Source organism: Brassica napus, chromosome C2 (genome assembly GCF_020379485.1).
Source record: "Brassica napus cultivar Da-Ae chromosome C2, Da-Ae, whole genome shotgun sequence".
NCBI lineage: Eukaryota > Viridiplantae > Streptophyta > Magnoliopsida > Brassicales > Brassicaceae > Brassica > Brassica napus.
The window spans coordinates 29,522,374-29,549,303 of record NC_063445.1 but is presented as its reverse complement, the minus strand read 5'-3'; the positions used below and the strand labels follow the sequence as shown (position 1 = coordinate 29,549,303).

At 34.9% G+C, this 26,930-nt stretch overlaps 6 protein-coding genes across 7 annotated transcripts; 4 read left to right on the top strand and 2 right to left on the bottom strand.

Moving 5' to 3' along the window:
- Positions 1–5,614: 5,614 nt before the first annotated feature.
- LOC111204421 (acetylornithine aminotransferase, chloroplastic/mitochondrial-like) lies at positions 5,615–7,908 on the bottom strand. Its single transcript, XM_048747465.1, has 3 exons — positions 7,448–7,908; positions 6,903–7,337; positions 5,615–6,283 (listed from the first exon to the last, which is right to left on the bottom strand). Exons 1-3 carry the CDS (start codon positions 7,832–7,834, stop codon positions 5,759–5,761), a joined length of 1,347 nt encoding a protein of 448 aa, XP_048603422.1. The 5' UTR covers positions 7,835–7,908; the 3' UTR covers positions 5,615–5,758.
- Positions 7,909–9,313: 1,405 nt separating this feature from the next.
- Positions 9,314–9,671, top strand: LOC125582318 (CBS domain-containing protein CBSX2, chloroplastic-like). The gene is made up of 2 exons (XM_048748952.1): positions 9,314–9,493; positions 9,570–9,671. The coding sequence occupies exons 1-2, from the start codon at positions 9,314–9,316 to the stop codon at positions 9,669–9,671; spliced, it is 282 nt and encodes a 93-aa protein (XP_048604909.1).
- Positions 9,672–15,540: 5,869 nt separating this feature from the next.
- BNAC02G46580D lies at positions 15,541–18,444 on the bottom strand. Its single transcript, XM_013821480.3, has 5 exons — positions 18,025–18,444; positions 16,475–16,531; positions 16,244–16,306; positions 16,076–16,144; positions 15,541–15,993 (listed from the first exon to the last, which is right to left on the bottom strand). The coding sequence occupies exons 1-5, from the start codon at positions 18,322–18,324 to the stop codon at positions 15,895–15,897; spliced, it is 588 nt and encodes a 195-aa protein (XP_013676934.2). The 5' UTR covers positions 18,325–18,444; the 3' UTR covers positions 15,541–15,894.
- Positions 18,445–19,473: 1,029 nt separating this feature from the next.
- On the top strand, positions 19,474–21,499 carry LOC106381565 (probable 37S ribosomal protein S28, mitochondrial). The gene is made up of 5 exons (XM_013821478.3): positions 19,474–20,497; positions 20,601–20,683; positions 20,761–20,872; positions 21,019–21,071; positions 21,163–21,499. Exons 1-5 carry the CDS (start codon positions 19,702–19,704, stop codon positions 21,304–21,306), a joined length of 1,188 nt encoding a protein of 395 aa, XP_013676932.2. The 5' UTR covers positions 19,474–19,701; the 3' UTR covers positions 21,307–21,499.
- Positions 21,500–22,014: 515 nt separating this feature from the next.
- Positions 22,015–24,551, top strand: LOC106381564 (probable receptor-like protein kinase At1g80640). The gene is made up of 9 exons (XM_013821477.3): positions 22,015–22,552; positions 22,756–22,929; positions 23,028–23,272; positions 23,363–23,495; positions 23,577–23,640; positions 23,730–23,826; positions 23,904–23,982; positions 24,066–24,181; positions 24,246–24,551. The coding sequence occupies exons 1-9, from the start codon at positions 22,390–22,392 to the stop codon at positions 24,459–24,461; spliced, it is 1,287 nt and encodes a 428-aa protein (XP_013676931.2). The 5' UTR covers positions 22,015–22,389; the 3' UTR covers positions 24,462–24,551.
- A 91-nt stretch (positions 24,552–24,642) lies between these two features.
- On the top strand, positions 24,643–26,024 carry LOC106381566 (ribonuclease 3-like protein 1). 2 transcript variants are annotated; one of them, XM_013821479.3, is made up of 4 exons: positions 24,643–24,888; positions 25,061–25,253; positions 25,348–25,462; positions 25,552–26,024. In XM_013821479.3, exons 1-4 carry the CDS (start codon positions 24,772–24,774, stop codon positions 25,742–25,744), a joined length of 618 nt encoding a protein of 205 aa, XP_013676933.2. In that variant the 5' UTR covers positions 24,643–24,771; the 3' UTR covers positions 25,745–26,024. The 2 variants fall into 2 exon arrangements, with proteins under 2 accessions (XP_013676933.2, XP_048603420.1); XM_048747463.1 differs by having other exon boundaries at positions 24,699–24,888; positions 25,064–25,253.
- Positions 26,025–26,930: the final 906 nt, after the last annotated feature.

The window sequence follows — 26,930 nt, the reverse complement described above, 5'->3', positions numbered from 1 at the left end:
AGAACACTTAGATTATTAGTTAGGCGATTTAAATGCTTATAAATAATAACAATATACTAAATACATATAATGTTTTATATTAAATATCATTATTTATAAATGATAAAGTTTATATTATTTTAGTTTTGTAAGATTTTTATTGTAAAATATTAATTATTATAATTTATGAATAATAAACTATAAATTATTTATTATACAATATTATAATTATTTAAGCGATTTAGAAGATAATTACCACGATTTATAAGATTTAGCGCTTAATACTCAATTAAAATTTAGTGACTATTATGAAATACATATATAGTAGGACATTATTGCTAACTATAACACATTTTTATACATTTAGAGAGAATGTACATTCACTACACATATATATTAATTACCTGATGTTAAGAGTTTTCAAACCTCCTAAAATAAATGATGTAGTATAAAAGATTGTCGAACCAATTTTAAGGGATTTCAAAGCACTGAGAATGCAAGTACTCACTTAATCTAAGTGCAACCGGTGATTTAAAAGATTTCTAAACTAATGATTAATGCTAATACAGTTGCAGAATAATAAAAGTGATAAATGAAGTAACTTTCTTGACTAAGGGAAAAGAGAACTCATGGGCATAGGGATTAGACCTTGGGTGATTAAGTTTCGAACTAAGGATGGCAAACGATCAATCAAACTATCAACCTTAAGCTTAGACACAGTTCTAAACAAGCACTATGTCTAGATGAATGTTCATTTACTAACACATTTCAAACATCAAATGTCTTTGGTTGAATAATACGAAAGCAATCATTACTAACAAGTTTAATGGCTATCTTAGCACCTCTAACAACAAATATCTTTGGCAAAGTATGCTAAAAGCTTAGAAGAGTTGTCTCAGACATTTCATCAAACACCTTTTGGGTGGAAAATGCCTAAAGATCAACTTTTGAGAGGTCAACTCAGAAGATGCATTATGAATACTCTACTAGCAAGGACTAAGAATGATCTACACTAAAACATCCTAGCTCTAACCTAATCACCCTTAATCTCCCTAACCCATGAATTCAAAACGTGATTACTCACTAATCTCCATGATTCCTCTTAAACCCATATTGGATTTCAGATTAATCATGTAGAGAAATACAGAGAATCGATATGAAAACAACAGGATTGCGATAACAAAAATGATCAATTGAATCAAATAGATGAACTTTCCAAGAGGTTTTTGGTGATTTTCTTAGGATAAAAGATAATATGTCTCCAATGGCTTACAAAGGGTACTTAAACCTAGGTTTAGAAAGTGTAAAACGTGCATAACAAATGACCAAAAGGCCCTTGATTAATCATAAGTTCGACCAAATAATTGAAGCGCAGCGACCTCGGCACGTCGCTCTGGGAGGTCGCTCTGGGTGTTGGGAGCGACCTCGGCACGTCGCTCCGGGCGGTAGCTCCCGGCTTGTTCTTCGTGTCTCAAATTGACACAAACCCAAGCGACCTCGGGGTGTCGTTGTGCTGACCTCGCTCTGGAGCTGGAGCGACTTCGTGTCGTCGCTCTAGGAGGTCGCTTCGGGTCTATTTTTGCACTCCAAAACGATGAAATGGCGAGCGACCTCGTGAGGCCGCTCTGGTAAGGTCGCTCTGAGAGGTAAGGCACAGCGAGTTCATGGCGTCGCTCCGGTAGGGTCGCTCCCATGCACTGCTCGTCCAACGATCACCTTTATCACCTCTTTTGAGCTCCAAATGCACCCAAATGTCTCCAAGAACTCCATGTGGTACTCCAATACCTAATAAAGACTCATGTATGCAAAATGCAACCTAAACATGGCTAAATCGTAGTCTATATGATCAAAATGCACATGGGTGAATGGATAACACAATGGAAATATGCAAGATATCATTACCACAAATTATGTCATACAGTCTACGACATCAAAATCTTAACCCGAGAAACATCTATTCTATTAAATAGAATTCACAACTTTATTTTATGTGTGATATTTTAAATTGGACCATTATTTAGAAAATTTATCAAATGTACATAACTTATTTATGATATCTTTACTTTTATTTAAATAAAATTAATATTTATTTAAGAAAATTTTAACAATATCTTTTAAAACTCTTTTCAGAATCATATTAAATTTTAATTCCAAAAATTGATTAATTTTAATTTTAGTTATCATAAAATATAATCAAAAATTTAAATTTAATTTAGTTTCGATTTATAAACAAAAATTATAAATTATAAAAAATATTTTAATGATAATAACAACTTAAATTTATTACTTTTCAAAAATACATTTTACAAAGATTTTAAAAAGATTTTGTTGGAAAGCAATATCCATTTCTATTAAAATTTTAAATTAAAAATATATTATTTATTAAACACATGAATCATGATTTATTACAAGTGTGATTTTTTAATTTACACCATCTCTTAGAGGTCACAACTTTAAATGCTTATATCATGTAACATTACAATTTATATCAATAATTTTTAGCACAAATCTAATTCTTATTAGTGGTTAAATTTCAATTTACAACCCCATCGTAGATGAAACATTTAACCTCTTTACATATCGTACATATAAAACTTTAGTCAACTATTATTACTGTTTATATATTCCATTGAGCTAAAAAATATTTTATTTTAATATTTAAATACTATACTAAAATTGTTTATGAATCACTATATATAAAGTTTTACATCTCCTACTCCAACCATAAATAGACGAACAATATATATACGAAATGAATATATATGTTAACGAATACATTAAACAATGAACACGCTTTTATCATCCATATGCATACTAATGTCATAGCATGAATGACATATATATGTCAAAAAGATTAATATTCCAACACTATTCTATATGAAGAGAACACTCATTTATCAAACTTGTTTAATGTTACAATATATAACATAATTCCAACAAATTTTAACTTTACTTCAAATTTGATACTATTTTTCAAATTTACCTTTAAATTATTTTATTTTTATAAATATCTTAAATTTATTATTAAAAGACAAAATTAACCATTCCAAAAAAAATTATAACTATATAAGAATTATTTATAGAAGTTTATAAATTCACTTTCACCACATAAATAATAAATCTTAAACAACAATCGTTAAACGCTAAGCTTAAATGTTAGGACATCTTTAATTAATTTTTTAATGCTATCCAAGTTGGTGTATTTCAAGCAATTTCTAAAATAGGATCTTTACTACAAAATCATTTTGCAAGTACAAAATATCATAGTTTTTTTTAAATAAGTTTTGTTATTTTCAGTAGTATCCCAAAAAAAATCTTCTTGACTATCTAGGTTCATTTTAATTTAATTTCCATATAAATTCTAAATTTTAGAAATTAAACATAAAATTATGTAAAATAGTATTATTACACAATAATGTTTACAAAATTATTTGTTTTTACAAAATACAAAACAAAATATGAAAATAGTACTGTTACATAATAATGTTATATAAATTAGAATCCATTATATATTAAAAGAGAAACATTATAATAAATGCGTTCACACTATAATAGACATGTGGCAGCCTCACAGCGATTTGAGAGCACACTAATGTGTCACTTGTAGAGAACTTCTCACCTAAACTCTACATAAATGTGTTCACACTATGTACTTTACATTTTGTTTTTAAATATAAAACTCTCATGTAAGGTTCTAATAAAACTCACACTATTCATATTTTTTTATTCGAATCAAAACGGATAATGAATCGACAGTCCAATTATACATATATTATTTTTATTATTTACGGATAAGTTGGACAAAATATTCGTAATTTTTTTTTCTATTTGTTATCCATTTTGATTCGAACCGAAAAAATCGGATATTCGTAACACTACGAAGCAAATCAAATACTAAAATATAATATCAATAAAAAAAACAAATCAAAAATACTAATATTTTTAGGAACGTATATCCGATTCTATCTGTTATATGCACATATATATATACATATATTTAAAGAATTATATATATAAGTTATATGTATAATATAGTTTATATAATTTTTACAATATTTTTATGTATTAAATTTAATATATTAGGTATTAGAATTTAAAAAATTAAATAATAATTTACTTTTGTAATGAAATATTATTATTTATATTATTTTTTGATTTTTCATTTATTATTAATTTTTAATTTTATTTACGGATCAAATCGGATATCCGTGAAAATTCTAAAAAATTTCAGATATCCGAGACACAGAAAATCCGGGTGGCTACGGATCGAAGCGACACTAATACCTCCAAATACCAGGATATTCGATCCGTTCTCAACTCTATTTACGGATACAATTTGATTTTCTTTATATGAAATAAAATTTACTAATGTTTAGGCTTATTTTATTTTTAATTAATTTTATTTTAAGAATTTTATCTTCTACGTGTTATTTTGAATTAAAATGTCATTTAATTTTGATTAACAGTATCTTTATATATTTACCAACCACTTTTATATATTTTACATACACATACATTTGGACATTGACGTAAACACTTATATAACTAAATATTCACCACAACTAAAATATCTAATTCTCTTGGAAGTTGAAATATTCTTTTTTTAATGTTTCTTTCACTATCGACCAAATTGTAGTGAAATGATTTGTCTTAATAATTTTATTTTCCTTTTCTTTAACTATTATATGTTTAGAAAATATAATATGAAATTATTGGTTCGACATCAGAACTATCTAAAATTCATATAACCTTAAACCAAACAAATGATATTAATTTTTGGTTATCACCGGAAAAACTAAAAACATCAACAATTTGCATTGAACAAACCAAAATAAATATTGATTTAGAATTATATCTATATTTTAGGAGATTAAAAACCAAAAAAAATAATATAAAACCAAACTGATATCCAGATTACACAGATTTAATGTATCCTTATTAAAAATAACAAAACTAATAATTATATTCCGCGCAAGGCGCAAATTATTATCTAGTAATTTAGTATAGAAAGAACAAAATGCACATCCATGCGGGTCAAGATTAGTTTTTTTTTTTTAAGTACTGAAAAAAATGAAGTAAACATTCCAAAAAAAGGTTTTCCTCAAAAAAAAAACATTCCAAAAAGGGAAATAAAGTCCATTCTCAGATAAAGAAATTTACGTTCTCCGGCTCCACATCTTCTCTGTTCTGCACAATTTATCTTTCACAGCTCAAGTGGCTCCGGCTCCGCATCTTCTCTGAGTCACAACACAAAGTAACTGATCACTAACTTACACGAATTACCCTCTGTTGTTTTTGAGTCAAGTCCCTTTTGTCGAGCTCCGCATACAGAAAGAACAATTCTTTTTATTCTTCCAGCTCTGATTCTATCGTCTGCAAATCATGTCAACAACATCTCACATGTTGTCTTCATTTTAAGACAAACTTGGCATGCACGAAATCCCTTCTCTTAAATCTTCAAGACTAAAAATGGGATGGCTCACCTCTAGTAGCTTATCACTGGCTGTTAGCGTATTCCAAAACACTATAATTTTTGTTTGTTTGAATATTATTAATACCCTATCAAAAAGAATTATACACATTTTATCATGAAAGAACCAAGAAAAGTGTTTCAAAAAAACAGAACCAAGAAAAATGTTTCAAAAAAACAGAACCAAGAAACAGCAGTTATGAACTGTAACAGGCACATTTACTGTTATACTTGAGCTTATTTAAGTAAAGTACAGAATTTTAAAAACACAGTTCATAGTCGATGAACATTTATGTTCAACAACAATATTCAGTCAAGCGCAGTTAAATCATGGAAAATAATCTCAACGGCACGTTCGATTTCCTCCTCCGATATAATCAACGGCGGAACAATCCTGACGACATTCCCTTTCCCTGCCGTCAAGATCAGAAGACCAGAATCACGACAAGCATCGACCAACGGACCTGCGGGCACGTCCAGCTCCACTCCAATAATAAGCCCTTCTCCTCTCACTTCCTTCACGTACAAGTTTCCTCCTAGTTTCTTCACCAACAGATCCTTAAAGTATAAACCTTTGCTCGAGACACTGGCCAAGAAAGAGGATTTAGATACTTTATCAAAAACAGCGATGGCTGCACTACACACAAGAGGGTTCCCTGCAAATGTGCTTCCATGATCTCCATATTTGATGGTCTCAGCAACTTTTTCAGTTACAAGCACCGCTCCAATTGGTAAACCACCTGCTAAAGGCTTTGCAACTGTCATTATGTCAGGTGTTACACCAAATGCTTCATATGCCCATAGGTTACCGGTTCGACCCAAACCACACTGAACCTGGAGACGTAGGGAGACCAAAAGAACAAGATCAAAGTCAAGAATAGTCCTGGGCATATTCTCTGAAACCCAAAAACCGAACTGAAACAACTGAAACCGAAATGGACCAAAATTTACGAAAACCCAAACGATTCTTATTTCTCTAAACCCGAAAAAAAACAAAACCAAACCGGAATCAAACAAATAACTAAACGGGTACCTGATATTTGAAATATAATAAAAATATTAATTATTTAATTATATATATAATATAATTTATAAATAATAAAAATAATTATTATTTTAATTTATATATATTATAATTTATAAATGAAAATATCCAACCCCTCCCCCCCCTAATTACCTAAATTACCTGTATATTTTTTGGGTTTTCGTTTTTGCCGGGATTTTTTGGTTTTTAGCTTTAAACCAGAATCAAACTCGAACTATTTCTAATTCGGTTCACTTCGGGTTTTATACTAGAAACCCGAGTGGAACCTAACATTACCTGATCCGATCCAAAAAAAAATGTCTGGTTCCTAAACGGGTCCTAAACACCCCAACCCAAATAACACGAACCGAAAATCCAAATGCGCAGCACTAGTCAGGAACTTTCAAGCTATTACACTATGATATGTACCTCATCGAAGACGAGAAGAGATCCTGCAGCATCACAAGCTGAGCGAAGAGACTGGAGAAACTCTTTTGTAGCAGAGTAAACCCCACCTTCTCCTTGAATAGGCTCCACAAACACAGCAGCTATTTTACCGGAGCGGATAAGATCAGTGGCTGCTTGAGTGTTACCATATTCCAAGAACGTAACGCCTGGCATGATAGGTTCGAAAGGAGTTCTGTACTGTTCTTTGCTTGTTAATGCAAGAGCTCCTAAGGTTCTACCATGGAAACTATTCGTAAAGGCGATGAAGCTTGTGGCGACTTCCTTGTCTTCAGGATGGGTGAATCTCTGGAACTTTCTAGAAAACTTGATGGCTGCTTCGTTGGCTTCTGTTCCAGAGTTACAGAAGAATACACGGTCTGCGAAAGAACTTGCCACAAGGCGTTTCGCTAGTTCTATCTGCAAAGAAGTAAACAGTATACGAAGTTGAATCCTCCAACCTTAGGACTAATGTTACTAAACGATACCAATGTGACTAGTGCTCAATAAAGGATAAGTCAAATTCAGACCTGAGGAATGGTGTAATAGACATTGCTGACGTGGGAAAGAACAGAAGCTTGGTCAGTGACAGCTTGAAGCCAATCAGGATCTCCATGGCCCAGAGCATTCACAGCGATTCCAGATGCACAATCAAGATACTCTTTCCCTTCTGCGTCCATCAATTTACAACCTTTCCCACTCGAGAGCACCACTGGAGCACGCGCGTAGGTACCCACCAGAACTTTCGCCTCCTCTTCAATCACCTTCTGGCTCACACTTGCTTTCACCGAACCCGCGTTAGTCAATACACTCGCGATCCGGCCGTTGAATCTGATTGGGGTTCTGATCGGACGGCGTAGGAGGCCCTTCTGCAACGATGGCGCTCGCGGGAGGGTGATTTGGCCAAGAGACGCCATTTTTTTTTTCGCTTTTGGTCGGAGAAGGAACAGAGTCGTTAAAAAAGACAGTGAAGCTGAAACTAAACTTAAGTGTAGGGTTTTAGGCTTTTCGCTTTAAAATCAACTGATAATAACCCTATACTTCTCCATAATTACAGTTTAGGACTGCTTGTGTTGGATTAACAATGTGAACCAAAATTAGCAAGAGGAGATTTTAAAGACAGTAGAGACTAGAGAGAGACATCATATGACATAAATAATTCATTACTCAAATTACAAAGTTATAGCTGTATAACTTGTAACTGGTACACTTTAAAAATAAATAAATGGAATTAATAGGAATATAATCAAATGAATGGAATGTAATAGATAAATAGAATTAATATGGAATGTTTTGCTTTGTATTTTGTTTAGCTCAGTGAAATCTGTTATGAATATTACGGTGATGCCATTATGACAAGTCTTAAATATACTCGTTCTCCAAGCTTTACTTGTTCTCCAAGTGGCTTTGTCCACAAGCTATTGTAATCCTACGTAAAGGACTCATTACTCATGGAATAAAACACACTAATTCTTATTTTTCTCTTCTTACTTATAACACGTTATCAGCACGAATCTTTAGCGACCTTGAGAAGGTAAAGATTTTTATTATGTTATATTTTTGGTCTATATTCAATCCTTCTTCAAATAATGTTTATTATCAATTCATGGTTTGTAAGAATGGACTCATACATACTATGAGCTTAAGAGCTTTAGTCGACAATATTGATTTATCCTTGTTTCAAGGAAATAAAATCACTCGATCGAAAAGAAATCTTGTCGACAAGCTAATGCTTATTTGAGTTTTGAAAATTTGTTCATTTTTGTTTCACTTAGCATATTAACATGTTTCGTACGGCTGCATATAGGAATGTCAAAGGAAGGCTTGACCCGCGGGGTAGGCCCGTTTAAACATGTGGCGGGGCGGGCTTGGGCCTAAGATCTGTTATCCCGCAATGTCGCGGGCCTCGCGGGAATAGACTTGTGCGGGGTGGGCTTTGTGCGGGATGGGCCGAAGAAGACCGCGGTTAACCCTAATGTCCTGCAGCTTCTTCTCTCTTCATTTCATCCGCCACCTGAAAAACAAAAGAGAGAGAGAAAGTGAGAGAGAGAGAGCGAGAGTGAAAGAGGAGTCGCCGCCACAAGAAATGGAGCTCCGGCCATGGTTTCTTCATCGATGATGCTTTCTGTCTACCCTTCGCCTTCTATCTCCTCTAGTGAAGCTTCTTGGAAACATAACAAGAAGTTTGCAAAGTAACTCTCCATCGAAGAAAAAGATCCAGCTCCGGCCATGGTTTCTTCATCGACGGTGCTCATGGGCTCTCCTGCGGTCCATGCATGTACGTCTTCTTCTCTTTCTCTCAAGTTTCAACCTTTTGTTTCTCTCAGATTTCATCATCAAAAAGACTTGTTTTTTTTATAGTTGGAATCCATGAGAAACAGAGGATATTAGTGATTATGGGTTCCATCACTCTGCCCATAACGAGACTTCCACTACTCAACCCGACTTCTTCTTCATCATTTTCACTTCCTCCTCCTCCTCTCTCTAATCCTCGTCGTCGCTCCAATTTTTCACCATTGGTCATCACTGTCTCTGCCGTCTTCGCAGCTCCTTCTGATGTTAATAACTCTGTTCCGGTTAGTGCGCTTGTTCAACCTTTTTATCTTTAAAGTTTGAAACTTTGCTTGTTTGATCGTGTGAGATTTGTTTCAGGCTAAAAACGGAGGTTACACAGTTGGTGATTTCATGACAGGGAGACAGCATCTGCATGTTGTTAATCCTTGTTTAAGAGAAGAAGATACAAGACCCAACTGAACATGTATGGTCTTACTTTATTTTGTCCCTGCTTGTCGAATCACTTTGATAACCAGCCGCTTATAATTTTCTTCTTTGCATTGTGTACGTGGATTATACTGTTTACACGTCTTCTTTTTTTTGTTTTCTGTCTTGAGGTATTGGATTTATCACAAGGAGAACAAGAGTCCGTAGAGCAGCTGCTCCAGTAGTCACTTAGCATATTAACATGTTTTATATTACTAATATCACAATTGATTGAATACGCTTCTAAACTCAAGTGAAACTGATTAGATTTTAGTTAAATTTTCTCCTTGCTTAGCTATGTATGCATGTTTAGCTAAGATCTGTCGCATCTTTTATACGCATGTTACATATAGATGTGTATTCAGCTGCATATTATCACTACGGCTGCATATTATCATTACGGCTGCATAATTGTATTGATAAGTTTAGCATTCGTATTTAACTTTACGGCTGCATCCCTTACTTTCATTAATATTGGTTTTACGGCTGCACATATATAACTGTTGTTGATATATGATAGTTAGTAAGAATATATTATCTTTGTTTGAAAAGGCATCATATAGGCATGAGATTACTACACGCGTTGATACTATTAATGTTGCTCTTGTTTACAGTTGCATATTGTTATTTACGGATGCATATAATTTAATGTAAAAGCATAGTAATTGATGTTCCTAAAGCATATAATTTACGGCTGCATATAGACTTAGTTTTACAGCTGTGCATTGTTCAATGCTTAAAGATTATATGGTTGACCTTCGAAAATTTTGATAAGAATGATTAGTAATTCAATTGTTCGTCGGTTTATATTATGACTTGTGAGAAATGTTTATGCATTGAACATAAAATATTGATATTGTCTTTTACATTTTGTACGCAAATATATACATATATAGCTTATTTACTTTTTAAAAGATCTATAAGTTTTAGAAAACAATCCAAAAAAAGGTATAATCACCGGAAGTGATTATCTAAAGCTCATTGTGTATCTTGCATCTAAAGATTATAAGACCTGAAGTCTGTAAATAAATCCCAACTATGTTGGTTTTTAAGTTTAAAAAAATAAAATTTCAGAATTTTTTTTAATGATGCATAGATATGGAAAAATATATATTTTTCACACAAATAATGTTGTCCAGCAGACACATGATTGAGAAAATAGATTAAAGAAGTTTATACTTGTGTCCTTGAGACTCAGAAAACCAATGAGCTATTGATGTAAGATTATAAATCACGTATAGTTGATTATGATCCCTTCTCTTAAAGAGAATATGACATTTATATTGGGAAAAAAAATCTACACAAATAGTATTGTTAAAAAAAAATGAACATAAAAGTGGTTGTAGACGTGAATGTGGATATAAATAAGGTCAAGATCTAAAGAGTTTCTTTTTAGAACTCATACTCTCACTTGAAGTTGAGAAAATAAAGATGGTAATAAAGAAAGACCAAAGAGTTTCTATTTAGAACTCATACTCTCACTTTAAGTTGAGAAAATAAAGATGGTAAAAATATATATATATATATATAAAAAGATATGATTCATTCATCTAAAGATGAAAGAAAATTTATTGTGAGTACAATACAAGGTAGTAAAAGCTTACAGAATGTTTAATAAGAGGATATATATGATGCTCTATAAGAGTACATAATATTACTGCACATAAAAATGCAATTTAAAGTTCTTAAGAATGCAATTTAAAGTTCTTAAGGTATTGTATTCTTATAAGTATCAAAAGTTAGAAGGATCTAAGAAAAATACATAACCCTTGTAGGGTATGTTGTTGATTCAAAAAATGAGATTCATTCGAGATTGATAAACCTGTAGTATTATCATCTCGAGGGGAAGAGTTAAAGAATCTCACATTTTATGATAAGTGAAACATCCAGAATATTATGTTTGCACTAAAATTAAGATTGATGAATCATTCTCAAATTAATTTTGTGGGATTTTGAGATACTTATGTTGAGACAATAAGCAAAAGAAATGCTATATACATTTCAAATCAGAAATATTTCTCAAGCCAGTATAAGTATTTTAGAGAAAGTATTTACAGCCTCTTATAGATTGTACTACACAAAGATTAGTGTAATGGAGATAAATTTATAAGTAAACCAGAAGTTTACAAAATATTTGGCATGAACCAGTTAGACCATTTTGGTTCAATAATGATGTGAAAAGATACATAAATATTTATGTAAATATTCATTGAAGAACTAGAAGATTCTTGTGAATGATTTCACATATTTTGCTTGCTCATAAGATAAAGTGGTAATACGATTTTCACCAGCCAATTGAAGTTATTGGCATGAATAAAGGAGATGTTGGTGGACTGATCACCCACTATTCATCTTTATAATATTGGTGAATTCACTTCTTAATGTCTTTGACGACTATAGAAAAATCATTGGAATAAGTGTTAAACATAAGTGTTAAACATTTTAAGCAACACTAATTTGCATCAAGCCAACAAGTAATTAATAGTTCTCCCCGTCATTGGTATTGGGTCAAAAAAACCAACCATTTTCCATCAAAGAAAGTTGGATGTGCTATATACATTCCAATTGCTCCACCATAGAGCTTTAATTAAGATGAATTTTCAAATGAGGTTGGAATTATATGTTGGATATGAATCTTCATAGATACTTAAGAATCTAGAGCCATCCCTGAAGGATATAAGTAAGGCTCGCTATGAATGCTAAAAGTGAATTAGTATTTCCAACATAAAATGGAGAAAATAAACAGCTGGAAAAGAAAATAAGTTGAAATGAATTATCAATGATCTTCGGACTAAAGAGAATGTGAAATAGATGTCCAAAAGATAATTCAGTTGTAGAACTTAGTAAAGAAGTTGCTAGACACATTTATTGACCCATATAGATAGAGTGATCAAGTCACATATACCAGCTGTAAATGCTCCAATAAGAATAGATGTTCTAGAAGAACAATATATCAAACTGCTAGTCACGCCTACAGCGTGGTAGACATGTTGGTTCCTAAGATAAGAATCCTCGTATATGAAAAGGAGCATATATTGATAATGGTTAAAACGAGGCAATAGAGTTTTTGAATGATCTCCAGAAGAGACATTAAACATGACTGAAAGAAATTCAGGTACATGAGAAAGTGAAGAGATCTCAATAAGTTATGTCATGTACGAAATAAAATGGAACCAATAAGCAAATCGACGTCGAATATATTTTTGCATGCAAAGTAGTAGTTGATATGATGAATGAGAAAGAAGATCATAAAAGAAAGTATATTTAAAAGTGTACACAAAGAAATGATTGGCCAAAGATGCAATAAACAAAGATATAAACTTCTTGTGAAATAGAGAAGTATTTAGACCAGTACTCCATACACTAAAAAGTGAGATGTAAATGAACCGTTGCATACAAAGAAGGATCAATATGAAATTGATTGTGAAGAGACATAATTTCATGTGGTAGATGCAACTAGTTTCAAGTTCCTTATAGTCTGGTAATAAAGGAAGAACTTGAATGATACAATCCACTTGAAAATGTTAATCCCTTAAAGTAGAATCCATGAAGGATTGTTGATATCAAAATCATGTTCCCGGGAACTCTGCATATTCGTGGAGATCTTTGAAAAACCATGAGGGGAAGTTATTGCGCGCTGCACTCCTTTTCCCTTAGGTTTTCCTGGTGAGGTTTTTAACAAGGCAGCATCTTACGCGCATAATGGACATCAAGGGGAAGTGTTATGAATATTATGGTGATGCCATTATGGCAACTCTTAGATATACTTGTTCTCCAAGCTTTACTTGTTCTCCAAGTGGCTTTGTCCACAAGCTATTGTAATCCTATATAAAAAACTCATTACTCATGGAATAAAACACACTAATTCTTCTTTTTTTCTCTTCTTACTTATAACAAAATCCTCATTTTCCAATAAGGGGGAATTTTGAAGAATTTTTATAAAGAGAAAATTGGAAAAATGTGACATCTCAACTTAGATTTGTCTCAATAGAATTTGTAGAAGATTATTTAGGTAAATAGGATTTATATTTTCTTTAATACAATTATACCCTTCAATTAACTAAATTAATATTAATATTTCATAATTAATTTAAGTTTTTTTAAAGGAAAAAAAATTAAATAAAAACAGAAAGTAAAAAAGAAAAGGAAATCCACGAAAGAGGCAAAAGTCATGTTCTAAAACTCGCCCCGGTGGCCGATTCGCCGGCTGAGTACTCGTGAAACAGTAAGTGACGGTGACGTTTTGTGTTATTCGGTTGTATTACGCGATTATTCTGTTTTTGTTAGGTTTTAAGATCAATATAATATTTCCTTGTAGATCTAAGGTATGTAAGGTATAAGAAACAAGAAAACTAGTGAAAAACGCAAAAAAGAAGAAGCTTAAAAAGCATATAGATACGAGAAGTAGAGTTGCAGATATGATTAAAGAAGAAGAAGGTATAATTGTCTTTTCCTAAATCACTAAAAACGGAAAAAGAAATGAAAGACCAGCCATCTAGTTCGAACCCGAGTTGTGCGACAAAGCAATATAGCACAAACCACTGAACTACAAGCTACTTATGTTTATTTTCCACATAGTTAATATATATATTCATGAGAGATTTATGGTAGATTTAGAATAGATTTAGGAAATATATTAAGTGGAAAAAATCTTGGGAGTGGGAAGAGGAGAAAAACGTGGGAGAAAATATTCTTTGAGAGATTTAGGATAGAGTTAGTTTAGATTTAGGAAACATCTTTAACCGAATATGAAAGTTTCCATATCTTCTGGGTTTGCCTAGAATATGTATACTATCTACACAGAACACAATAGAGTAGGTGAGAAACAAATTCTTCCTATAGGCGTCATATAAGGTAAAAGGCAGAACATGTTATGGCACGTAATCTAGCTGAGGTATATCATTGAGTTGTGGAACTATGTAGTTATCAAGATGTAGGTAGACTGAAGACATCTTTCTTGATTATAATGTAACATATTCTAGCTTTGTTAGAATATACAAGAAAAGTTACTATACATTATATATCTTTGATATATCTATGTTTAAAACTTAGTATCTGATTTATAGACTAAGTAGATAACCAATATGAGTATTCTAACTGTAACTAGAAGATAAAATAAATTATGATTTCTTTTTAAAAAAAATTAAACATATATATTGTCATACTTATGTTTCCAATAGTTTTCATATTTTTTTACATTTTTAAAATTCAGTTTACTATTTTTCCCAGAAAGGTAAAACATGTCTAGAATTACCAAAAATATCAGGAATACTAAAAGGACAAACAAAAGTTCAAAGTGTACTTTTTTTTCCCAATTTTCCCTTTTATAAATGACTAGTCCAATAAGGGTGAATTTGATAAAGTTTTGATAAATCCTACATCCAATAAGGAGAGATTTAGATTTAAAAAACTAGAATTTTTTCAAATCATCAATTCAATAAGCCCCTCTTAGGCTTTTAGCTTTAAAATCAACTGATAACAACCCTATACTTCTTCGTAATTACAGTTTAGGACTGGTAGTTTTGGATTAACAATGTGAACCAAAATTAGCAAGAGGAGATTTTAAAGACAGTAGAGACTAGAGAGAGACATCATATGACATAAACAATTCATTAATCAAATTACAAAGTTATAGCTGTAACTTGTAACTGGTACACTTTTAAAAAGAATGGAATTAATAGGAATAAAATACAATGAATGGAATGTAATAGAAATATAGAATTAATATGAAATGTTTTGCTTTGTATTTTGTTTAGATTTCCATTCCATTCATGTTAAATGGTAATTTTTTTTATGGAATTAATGGAACTGATCATTCCACACAATTTTATTCCAAAATAGGTAATCTAGTTACAGTATAAAGAGTTTTGGAACGTGTTATATTGATAGAAAGGGCCATGTGATCTTGCAATACATCTTACTAAAGACAGTAAGAAAGATAGAAGTGTATCTATGATGGTGATTACATCTCATCCTGTGAAAATGGGAAAATGACAGAGCAAAAAATCATACTACTGCCTAGAGAAGAGGATATATCGAGAAACATAAACTCGAATGACCTCACCTTGAGGCCAATATTCTACAGCGGCCACGGGAATGGCCAAAAGGGTTAATAGCAATCTACATTGTTCATACTCATATAGTTACAGTTAAAAACATATTTGTGGGTAGGAGGTAGTGGTTTGAGTGTGATGGGAAAAACTAAAGAATAATATGATCATGGGATCGTGTCGGTATCTAGTGGCATGTTTAGGTCAGGGAGCAAGAAGGAGGAGTCTTGTTCGCGTTTGCAGGACAAGGCAGATTGTGATTCAGCCTGCAACATATGAATATGATCTACTTGTTCAGTTACATGATAATTTGTAAATGTCTAGAGAGAAAGGGAAAAATAGGCTCACCTTCATCTTCTTTAGAGCATTGTTTCTTGCTCTTTGTTGCTCGACCAATTCGCGCATACTTGCTAATTCCTGATTCAAGAGAGAAAAAACAATAACCAATACTAAGATTAGCACACAGACTTAATATATAGAGAGACATGCATAAGAAAGTCAAAAGAAGGTTTGTACATTTTTCAGGCCTCTGCTTTCCTTCAAGAGCATGACTTCCTCATCTTTAAGCTCCGCCAGAGTCTGTCCACAACGACGCATTTATTAGAGAAAATCGACAGATATGTAATGATATTCCTTGGCAGAAGTTCAGAGTATATGTCTAAACATATTCATATACGCCATGAACGAGCCTTGTTATATAGTCCCAGTAAATGAAGAAACAGTCATTTCTGTTTTTTACTTTTTTACCTTTTTCTTCCTTGATCTTTTGAACAGAGTTGTTGTTGTTGCACTCGTCTGAAAAACCTGTACACCAAAAGCCAAAACTCAGATCAGATTATGGCTTATGACTTACGACACCTCCAGATAAAAAGCCAGCTCACACCAAACTTATACCATAAAAACAAATTAGTTTTGTTTTCTATATCATTCTTTATAAAGAAATCACACACCTACCATCCAAGAGATGACTTTAGAGGCACGATAAGGTGGAAAGAGAAGAATAACCTCTAGTTAACATTAACAAATAACAACTTTGAAAACTTCTAAACCGTGTAAATTCAGAATCTTCTTGGTCAACAACATATGCCCCTCAAAAGAAAAAGAGAAAACATAGAATCACGTGAGTGGAGCGTGAGTTCTTGGACTTAAACGCGTGTGTTTGGTCGTCACATTCACACGTCATGCATTTTCCTCCTCAAAACCAAACTAGTGTCACGTATTCTCCACAGCACCACTTGTCCTTATTAATCATTTTAAAAATATTTCTTTATTAATCTCCTCCTCTTCTCCACTTTGGCTCTCAAAAGAAAATTATACCCACCGATCAAAGTCAACTTCAAAGATCAGAAAACAATCTTAGCTAACTAATGTTTTGTTTTACATAAACGGGCTAACTCAACAGCCTGTCAGCAATATAATTTGACGGACGAGAACCCAATCACTTGCAACAACTGACTTTGACCACTGACAATGCGCCACATCTGATAACTGCCCTCCCCAGTCCCCACTAAACCCTACCACACACGTACCTAATCCACTCATACTCTTCTAAACGTAGATTCAATTCTACGAAAACGCCTCCTAAACCAAACGATAATCTCTCGCATTGACCGGGACAACACTTTACCGTGTAAAAAGAGCTCATCTGCTGACAAGGGGTGCTTTTGTCAATTTAATTGTTAATGAATGTGTGATTTTGACCAGAAGGCACCTCCCTTGAAGTGAGGACTTTTTGGTCTTTCCGTAAAAGCAGAAAGAGAGGTGACTGGGATGCACCAAAAGTGGGAAACGTGACTCTTTATTTTGCAAAAGGAGCAAAAAAAAAAAAAAAAAAAGCAAGAGAGCACCGAGTTTTAAAACTCAAATCAAGAAGTGTTTCCAAGAAGACAACCAAATCTACATATCGAGAAAGTTAGATATAGTTTCTTGGAAAAGAAAAGAAAGAAACACAGCAAGTTGCCTAATATTGAGTCCACGGTGGGTGTATTTTGGTCAACTAGAAGTCGGTGTACCTATATGATGATGATCATCATTAAGACTAAGCCGATCGTGGATAGATCCCAAGTCTCGTCGTGTGGCCGTCTGGGTAAGGTCAAGGGTATAATCGGAAATAGATAAGCCCAAACAAACAAGGGAACTCGTTAAAAGACCTATGACTGTTTGAAACGCCGCATCGCGAGGGATATGTATACGTCACAGACGCACGAAACAGTACCTACCTAAGAGTCTACGTGCTACACGTAGTTTTCAAATCGGGAAAACCAAAAAAAAAAAAAGTGAAAATGGTCGAGACAAACCTTAGATCTAAAGGTCTCGGAGGGTTTGACGGTGGCGCTGGACTCTCCAAGGCCTTCCACGGTGGTCGAACCACCGCTAAGAGACGTGGCCCCGCTCAAGGAAAGAGGAGTTGTGGGGCTGGCTCGCGTTTGGTTTCCTTTCTTCGATCTCCGTTGACGCACGCTCCATTTCAGCTTGATGGGAGATGCTTCGACTTTCTTCGGCAGTAGTGTTGGTTCCGAGTGGCGGAGCAGGAGCAGCGCGTCGGCCACCAACGAGTCGTCAGACATAGCCACTTGAGTCCAGTTTTTTCCAAACATAGTCTGAATCTTAGACAGCTTTAGAGAGAGAGAGGTAAGGAGAGGGAGAGATGGTGGCGAAAAAGTAGAGAGGAAGATATATCTGTGAGGCAAACTTTAATGTGTGGATTTCGTTATATATATTGAGGAGTTAGATTGAAGAGAACTAATTTTGTTTTATTTATTTTTCCTCGATAGCTGTGGGACCCACTTAAATACATGCGTGGCATAGACCATTTGTGGCAATGTTTTTTATTCTATCGTGTGCTGGAATTGTAGGAGAAGTAGGGTAACGTCGCGCGTATCCACTGATGAGATAGTTATGGTAACATGACACTGCATGAGCTGGGAGAAATAATTGCCATGGTAGATAAAGAAAAAGAAAACTAAACTTATTTCAATGTATCATCGAGTACGAATACGACTGAGTAGTAATGTAGTATTAGTATTTTGAAATTTCTATTTTTCCATCGTATTTATGACTATTCAGTTTCTTGGTCACGTCGACTACTTACTTATGGAATGGCCTTGAAGTATGGAGATAGATGACCGTCATAATCTATGCGCCCCTATAAAATAAGCGAACCTGTAAACCAATATAAAAGTCGTCAAATAGAACTTTAAAAAATCTCGACAGCTCTTTTTACCTTCGATTTTTGGAAGGTGTTTTGAATCTTTTGATACACTAGATTTAAAACTGGATAGTAGTATTAAGTTGGAATAAGATGCAAGGAAAAACCATATGTTTGGTATATTGAATGAGTTTTAGACACGTTTTGGTTGCAAGGTAGTCGCCTCTGTGTGTTAACATCAATGTGTAAACAACAAGTGTCATAACATCAATGAACTCGTTCAATACACATCCTTTGCTAACAAGCGTTGATCTTCATAGGAGTCGACCACATACGTCTCTCTCTCTCTCTTATCGTCAGGGAGCTAGCATTCAAAACAGTAGCATCTTAAATCACATTTTGGGCCAGTATACCATCATCTACAATAGTTCATAATTCATAAGCATAGGTTTTAAATTCATCTCCGACCTCATTTAATTGAAATAATTTTAATCATACTTTAGTTGAACCAAAAAGAAATGTTGCAATTTGAAAAAAAAAGATGCTAGCGAATAAGAACCTTCCGAGTCTCTGACCTCACAAACGTAGGATTTTAGTTTCCTGAAGTCAGTAGTAATGATGATGGTTTTAAACTTGTCTTCTCACTTTTACCGAAAGTTAATAAACCGTTTTCCCTTCTAATCCGGTTCCCAAAATCACATTTTCTAATTACCGGTTTACAGATAACCGGTCTGACTCCATCACTTTCATTTCCACTTGAACACCTCTCTCTCTTCATCATCACCAAAAAACCCTAAAGCACCTGGAACCGCCGAGATCAGCTTCAATGGCGCTTCACCTCGCCAGACGCAAACAAAGACTACAATCTAACCCCTCTCTGATTCATCTCTTCTCCACCTCATCTCCTCAAGACGGGAACGAATCCGGCGAACAACCTCCTCAACAACCACCGTCGGATCTCAAAATCTCCTCCTACTTCAGTGGCATCAAGAGCAGCCTGAAACAACAATCTCAAGCTAGATTCGATGCCAAAGGTCAAACCTTTTCCGGCGGAGACTTTCAGGACATCAGGCGTAATCTCAACGAGTTCCGACGAAGAGCAGCATCTCCTCCGGCGAGGGGTTTGCAGGATCTTTACAAGCAAACCGTTCTGTCAAAACCCAAACCCGAAAGCTCGCCTTTTGAGAACCTAAAGCAAAACTTAAGGCAGATGAGGCCACCACAAGCGACGAGATGGTCTAATCTATCGAGCATTCAGGGGATTATGAAGGCGAAACGTAATGATAATAACGTCCGTTCTAATGTGTTCGGTGGAGGAGAGGGGCTGCCTGTTTCAGTGTTCGGGGAGGAGCTTGAAGAGAGGAAGAGGAAGGGAGATGAGACGGAGGAGTTTATCAAGAGATACAACACCGAAGAGCTGGGGGAGATACTGAGACGGTATAGACCAGAAGGGAAGAAAGAAGAAGGTTGGTTCTCGCTGCAGGAGCTGAACCAGAGGCTTGTTAAGCTGAGAGAGGTGGAAGAGAAAGCAGCTCAGGGAACGAGGAAGGGGCTTCCCTTCAATGATCTCAGGTTTGGTATTCAAGAAAAGAAAGAAGCAGAAGCCAGAAAATCACTAGCATGTACGTGTTCCGGACTTCCCCTGCCTCCTGCAGTGTTTAGATATTCTTGATGTTCTGTTGATTTTGTTGTGATTTAATTGGAAGGTTGATTTGCTGTTTGCAGTTCAGAACGTGGATCTTTTCAGCGTGTTTAGTGATACTCCCAAGTATTTGCTGGAGCCTCCCAAAGAGGAGCTAGTTCAAACTGTAAGTCTGTTTTTTTCTTCTTAGTTTCTTGAATCTTTAAGCTTTTAGGCATTGATTATGTGTAAAATCAAACGCAGTATTTCCACCCGGATAACATGTCATCTGCGGAGAAGATGAAAATCGAGCTTGCAAAGGTCAGGGAAGAGTTCAAGATGTCTGAATCCGATTGTGGTTCTGCACGTGTTCAAGGTAAATTTAAACCCTACAAAGGGAGCTTCTGTCCTGATCAATGTTTGTCTTCAGCTATCAATATAAGGCTAATCTGATCGGTTAGTCACAGATAATTTCATTTCTTACATTATTGGTTAGTGATCTTTATGGTCTTTCCTTTGTAGTGGCACAACTGACTACTAAGATCAAGCATTTATCCTCTGTTCTACATAAAAAGGTAAGCTTTTACTCCTCTTTTTTTCTGAAGCTAGTAGAGGCGGTTTTCTATTATATAACATAATTTGTGTATCCTATGAAACCTAATCTAGGACAAGCATTCGAGAAAGGGACTTATAGCAATGGTGCATAGAAGGAAGAAACTGCTCAAGTATATGAGACGAACAGACTGGGACTCTTACTGCCTTTCACTCTCAAAACTCGGTCTTCGTGACAACCCTGATTACAAGTTTTAAACAAATGAATCTTGATCTCTGTAACTCTCTTTTTGTTCTTTTCATTTTGGCAAAAGAGATAATGTGGGTCTTTCTGGTCCATCATTTTGGGGGGAGAAAAGTTGTTGTGGTAGAGTTTATTACTGCAGGCTATATAGGCAGATAGACTAAAATTGTGTGTGAAGTTTGATAATAAAATTAAATTTTAGTCCAATGTATCTTATCTCAGACATGAATATGAGTTTTACTCCATCTTCTTGGTCTTTGCTGGCATCTTGAAATGCTTCTCTTTAAGATCCGTTGGGCCTGTTAAGGCTTACTATCTTCTCAGGCTCATTATTCTTATAAGGCCCAACCAGTTCATTTTTGGAAATTTTTTGTAATTTGAGATTGATTGTCAACTGTACAGCTGTGTGTAAGTGTATGTGACCACTTGTGTGGGCAATTAAAGTCGAAGAGGACAGACATAGAAAGTTCACATGAATAATGTTCAAGACTTTTGGACCTTTCTTCCAATATTTTTTAAAAAGGAAAAATATATTCTTTGGATTCAGTTCCTTCAACCATGACTTGTCCCTAAATCCGCATGAATTGAATTATGCACAGTGACCCAATCGAATCATTTGGAGTAATGTGCCTCAATGCAAACAAACCTATAGAGATTACTATATTCCTTTTTTTTCTATCTCTATATAAGCAGAGCATTATCTTATCTTGGGATGTTATCTACAGTAAAATACAAATTAATTGAGAGAATGGAGCATGATATTAAATCTTCTCTATCAGTCCACAGTTCCACGTCTTAACACCCCACGTCCGGTCTCTCTCTCTCTCTCTCTCTCTCTCTCTCTCTCTCTCATCAAGGCAGCACTCTCTTTTTTGGGTTTGGTTTCAACTTTTTACACCTTTTGATAACTGCCACATGAAAACCAAACCAATACACTGTCTTTCTCTCTCCGTTTCCCAACCCCAACTGTGTCCTGTCCTCCTCTCTTGTCTCCATCTTCAGACAAAGATTATCTCAAAGATTTCTTCCCATCTCCATTAAAAGAACTCAAAAGGAAGAAGCTTCACAATAGTTTCATTCTCTCTCTCTCTCTCTGCATGTTTGTGAAACACCAAACAAGAATGTGTCTCCTTCGTCATTTGCTGTTGCCCATTTGTCTAGTGGGTTTCTGCTTCTTCTCCGTTGTCTTTGTTTCTGCTACTCCCCAAGAAATCCCTATCTCTCAGGCTTCTCCTCGAACCGGAGGAGCTCAATCCCCAGGTAAAATTCAAAATCAAGCTACTGATTTTGAGTGATTGGGTCTTACTAGTTGACGAAATGGGTTTGCTAGAGGAGACCAAAAGGAATCGACTTTACTTGAAATTGATACTATTTCCGGAATAAAAATGGAAACTTTTTTTTTTATCTGAACCGATAAACAAAAATTTGACCTTTTTCTTTTTCAATTATACATTTTCTCTCAGGGCCTCCCGTTGTTAAAGTGGTGATTCGCCAGGACTTGAACAAGAAGATTCTAATCGCTCTTATAGTCTCCTCAACACTCCTCTGTATCACAGTCATGATGATTCTCTACCTCTTGCTATGGAGGTACCGAAGTATGAATAACAACAGCTTCAACGGGATCAAGGGGAAGTCCGGTAATGTTAAAGCTTAACCCTTTTTTATCCTTTACAAATGTAATCTTCTTGGTGTTGTTGCGCTTACTTTTTTTTGGCTATTTGCTTATTATCTGAAGATTCTGTGAAGAGTAGTGGATCCACGAAACCTGTTGTACACAAGGTTGATTCTGTGACGAAAGGAACTATCCCTGTCTATGAGTACCAGCTGCTGGAGTCTGGTACAAACAAGTTTAGCGATGGTAACGTGTTGAGCCGAGGTGGTCGTGGATGTCTTTACAGCGCTTGTCTTGATGGAAAGTCATCTGTCACTGTGAAGAAGCTTGATGTTGGTGGAGAGACAGACATTGAAAAACAGTTTGAGGTATTATTACTCGGCTTCCTTCCACACTATTTAACCATCTCATTTAATGAATCATAACTCTTTTGGTTTCTTTGTTCAACCATAATGCAGAATGAGGTAGACTGGTTGGCTAAGATCAAGCATCAGAACATAATCTCCCTTTTGGGGTTTAGCGTCTATAGGCAAACGAGATGTATTGTGTATGAGATGATGCAGAATGGATCTTTGGAGAATCGGCTGCATGGTAAGGGAGATGATCCTAGTTTATGAACTCTTTGTTCAATCTTTTGACATTTTTTCTTACTTCTTTTGATTATATTTGAAGGGCCTAGTCAAGGTTCAGGTTTAACTTGGCAGCTAAGGATGAAAATAGCGGTTGATATAGCACGGTAAAAGTCCATTCATCAATTAGCTCCTATGATCTCCCAGCAAATTTGTAATGCTTACAAAGTGTTTCTCCTTTTCTCTTATTATAAAGAGGGTTAGAGTATCTTCATGAGCATTGCCATCCTCCTGTAGTTCACAGAGATTTGAGGTCGTCTAACATCCTTCTAGACTCTGATTTCAACGCCAAGGTAAAAAGATAAAAGCTTGATATGTATAATAATGTAACATTCTTCTTGTAATGATATATGTTTGCTTCTCTCTTCAGATATCAGATTTTGGGTATGCAACTGTGTTGATGACTCAGAACAAAAATCTGAACAGACCTTCTGAGTATCTTCTTGATGGTAATAAGCAACAACTAGTCTCTCACATTTTTCTTTATCTGTTGCTCAAAATTGTCTCTTTGTGTGTTTTCATCTTTTTAAAGGGAAAGTAACAGACAAGAATGATGTCTACTCTTTTGGGGTGATTCTCCTAGAACTTCTCCTGGGGAAGAGATCAGTGGAGAAACCATCAACTGAACCAGAATCCGTTGTCACTTGGGTACGTATTCAAGATAATGTGCTTGAAATCATCTTTGGCTTTATGATCTCTATTTGTTGAACAGGCTGTACCAAAGCTGAGTGACAGAGCTAATCTGCCAAACATATTGGATCCTGCAATCAAAGGAACCATGGATTTGAAGCATCTTTATCAGGTAGCAGCGGTTGCGGTGTTGTGTGTGCAGCCAGAGCCAAGTTACAGACCACTTATAACCGATGTTTTGCACTCACTCATCCCTCTTCTACCACTAGAACTCGGCGGATCATTGAGAATTTTATAAAACACATTTTCATTTCCTTTATTGTAATCTTTTCATTTTGAATTGAATGTTGTTGGTGATCTTGTGCAAAATTCCACTTTTTATCTGTTCTTTTTTTGGTAATCGTATCAAGTAGTTTGGTAAGTACAATTAATTAGGTTTTTGACTTTCTGACCAAACACAAAAAAAAAGACGAAAGCTTTTGACTTTGGGGACCAAACATAAGAAGACAAAACTCTGTGAGAGAAAGAGTTGTAATTAATTAACCTTATCCGTTTGTTCGATTCCCAAAGCGAGAAACTTTGACGAATTGAGTTATGAGAGAGAGAAGATGGAGGAGGATCAGAAAAGGAAGCGAAACACATCAAGAAGAAGATCTATCATCATCAATCTCAAAGACATTCCTCCTCTGGATCCTTCTTCTATCCCCCCCACACCCTCCTCTCTGGTAAATATAAATATACTTTCTTCATTCAATTTACTTCCAAATTCGATTGTTCTGTAACGTTCCTCGTTGATTTGGCTATTCTTTTTTAATACCAAAGACGTTTTCTTTGAAAAAAAACATAAATCTCTGTCGGAATCAGTGACATCTTAGTTTCTTTCAATTGTTTTGTCAGAAGCCAGGAACAATGATGGTGCCAGGTACTGTGCCAAAGCAGAGATACCAAGAGATGAGGCTTGAAGAAGACAATGTCAAGTCTTCCTTCTCTAACATTCAGATCGATCCTAATAGCACAAGAAGCGTAAGCACCACACAAGAGAATCACCCTGTTCTCAATCCTGTAGAAGACCCCAAATCAATATCTAAAGGTGTCACCTTTTCTTCATTACAGTGATTGGTTTTAGGTTTTGTTTTTTTTCTCATACTGAGATTTGTTTCATTGTGTAAACGCTTGTGGTCCAGATGAGACTAAGAAATGTTCAGCAAAATCATTGTTACACGAAATGTGTATTTCCAAGAGATGGAAACCTCCTGTTTATGATTGCTGCAATGTTGATGGACCTTGTCACATGAGATTGTAAGTCACGCATAACTTACCTGCACCTTGCATCTACTCACAACCTTTTAATTTGCATGGAACTTGGTTTATTTTGTTTTTGGGTTCAGGTTTACATACAAAGTTGTGGTTGAGATTAGAGATTCTTCAGGAAAAACTGTTTTGGAATGTTTTGGGGATCCCAAACACAAGAAGAAAGCTGCTGCTGAGCATGCAGCTGAAGGAGCTCTCTGGTATCTTGACCATGCAAAGCCAAACCAGAAAAAAGCTGCATCAGTAACTCATCATCATCTACTCAGATGAAGTAACCTGGGAGTTTAGTAGAGTCTTTATACATTTCTAACAAGGGAGGGATGCCTAAAAGATATTGCTATCTGTTAATTTGTTTTGGTCCTCATATCTCAATCCTTATGCTATTTTATAATATTTGTAATGTGAAATCTTATTAGTTTTGTAAAGACAATAGAACAAGAATATCTCAAAACAAATAAAGCAGCCAACAGCCACTGCTAGTCAGAGAAACATTATTTGTGTTCTTTTTGCAGTATTTTTCTAATGATGAAGGTGGTGGTTTATTTTTCAATACTCTTGTGGTTTTGGTTCTAAACTAGACTGAGAAACATTCGTCTCTGAAAATCACAGGGTCTAGTGTTGCTGTATAGCCTCTATGTCAAGTCCCTTCTGCTTCACTACTGATTCCACGTGACCTTTCAATGTATGACGCTCTCTTAACCTGAAAAATTATAAAACAAGAAAAGTGTCAAAGCCCATATTCTGAGGGAACAGAAATGTTATGGGACTAATCAGTTGTTTAGAGCCTTGCCTTGCAACCTCAGCTCGTCTCTTGGCTTGATCTGCTATCTCTGAAAGTTCTCTGTAAGTACTTTTATCACTGAACATCTCTGAGAGGTTGAGCAGGTTAGTGTACGTTGAGCTTGTGCCCATTGTGCTTCCCTCTCTCCTTTTCCATACTCTTTTCCCCTGTTCAGTCAACACAAAGTTAAGTGTATCAAAGACTGGAATCTTCAGCTAACATAGAGGAGAATGTACTAACGAGATCGACGCCTTCGTTCTTTGATATCGTCCCAGCTTGAATCTTCTTTTCCCGCCATCTTGTTGTTGTTTTCTCGTGTAAACTTTTCTTTTTAAACTCTTTCTTGACAGATGTTTTTCAAAGTTATTCTGCAGTTTTTGTGTGCTTTCAAACTTGATAATTTTCTCTCGATCTTTACCCTTTTTAGGTTATTATTTTAAAGAAACAGAAGAAACAAAATGGAGAAAAACAGAAACAGGAATTTTTTTAATAAAATTATTTTTGTTAGAATGAAAGAAATAGGTTTTGCAATTGCAGTGTTTATATAAGAGAGAGTCTGAAGATGATTAGCAGTTGTAGTAGTGAAGGATCGGGAGTTTTTGCAATGGGACAAAGTCCAGGTCCTTCGCTTTACTCCCGCTTCCACTAATCAACTCCAGTTTTTTCTTCTTTTCT

What these genes read in the sequence shown, in the direction of transcription:
- LOC111204421 (XM_048747465.1), bottom strand. Translation starts at nt 7,834, where the DNA reads ATGGCGTCTCTTGGCCAAATCACCCTCCCGCGAGCGCCATCGTTGCAG. An exon ending in TCTATTACACCATTCCTCAG is followed by an intron (nt 7,338 to 7,447) that starts GTCTGAATTTGA and finishes ACTTCTTTGCAG; the next exon opens with ATAGAACTAGCGAAACGCCT. An exon ending in CTCTTCTCGTCTTCGATGAG is followed by an intron (nt 6,284 to 6,902) that starts GTACATATCATA and finishes CTACGTCTCCAG; the next exon opens with GTTCAGTGTGGTTTGGGTCG.
- LOC125582318 (XM_048748952.1), top strand. Translation starts at nt 9,314, where the DNA reads ATGGGTTCCATCACTCTGCCCATAACGAGACTTCCACTACTCAACCCG. An exon ending in ATGTTAATAACTCTGTTCCG is followed by an intron (nt 9,494 to 9,569) that starts GTTAGTGCGCTT and finishes GATTTGTTTCAG; the next exon opens with GCTAAAAACGGAGGTTACAC.
- BNAC02G46580D (XM_013821480.3), bottom strand. Translation starts at nt 18,324, where the DNA reads ATGTTTGGAAAAAACTGGACTCAAGTGGCTATGTCTGACGACTCGTTG. An exon ending in CCGAGACCTTTAGATCTAAG is followed by an intron (nt 16,532 to 18,024) that starts GTTTGTCTCGAC and finishes TTTGGTGTACAG; the next exon opens with GTTTTTCAGACGAGTGCAAC. An exon ending in AAAGATCAAGGAAGAAAAAG is followed by an intron (nt 16,307 to 16,474) that starts GTAAAAAAGTAA and finishes CGTTGTGGACAG; the next exon opens with ACTCTGGCGGAGCTTAAAGA.
- LOC106381565 (XM_013821478.3), top strand. Translation starts at nt 19,702, where the DNA reads ATGGCGCTTCACCTCGCCAGACGCAAACAAAGACTACAATCTAACCCC. An exon ending in AGCCAGAAAATCACTAGCAT is followed by an intron (nt 20,498 to 20,600) that starts GTACGTGTTCCG and finishes TGCTGTTTGCAG; the next exon opens with TTCAGAACGTGGATCTTTTC. An exon ending in CCTCTGTTCTACATAAAAAG is followed by an intron (nt 21,072 to 21,162) that starts GTAAGCTTTTAC and finishes AACCTAATCTAG; the next exon opens with GACAAGCATTCGAGAAAGGG.
- LOC106381564 (XM_013821477.3), top strand. Translation starts at nt 22,390, where the DNA reads ATGTTTGTGAAACACCAAACAAGAATGTGTCTCCTTCGTCATTTGCTG. An exon ending in CGGGATCAAGGGGAAGTCCG is followed by an intron (nt 22,930 to 23,027) that starts GTAATGTTAAAG and finishes TATTATCTGAAG; the next exon opens with ATTCTGTGAAGAGTAGTGGA. An exon ending in ATAGCGGTTGATATAGCACG is followed by an intron (nt 23,641 to 23,729) that starts GTAAAAGTCCAT and finishes CTTATTATAAAG; the next exon opens with AGGGTTAGAGTATCTTCATG.
- LOC106381566 (XM_013821479.3), top strand. Translation starts at nt 24,772, where the DNA reads ATGGAGGAGGATCAGAAAAGGAAGCGAAACACATCAAGAAGAAGATCT. An exon ending in CCCCCACACCCTCCTCTCTG is followed by an intron (nt 24,889 to 25,060) that starts GTAAATATAAAT and finishes TTGTTTTGTCAG; the next exon opens with AAGCCAGGAACAATGATGGT. An exon ending in GGACCTTGTCACATGAGATT is followed by an intron (nt 25,463 to 25,551) that starts GTAAGTCACGCA and finishes TTTTGGGTTCAG; the next exon opens with GTTTACATACAAAGTTGTGG.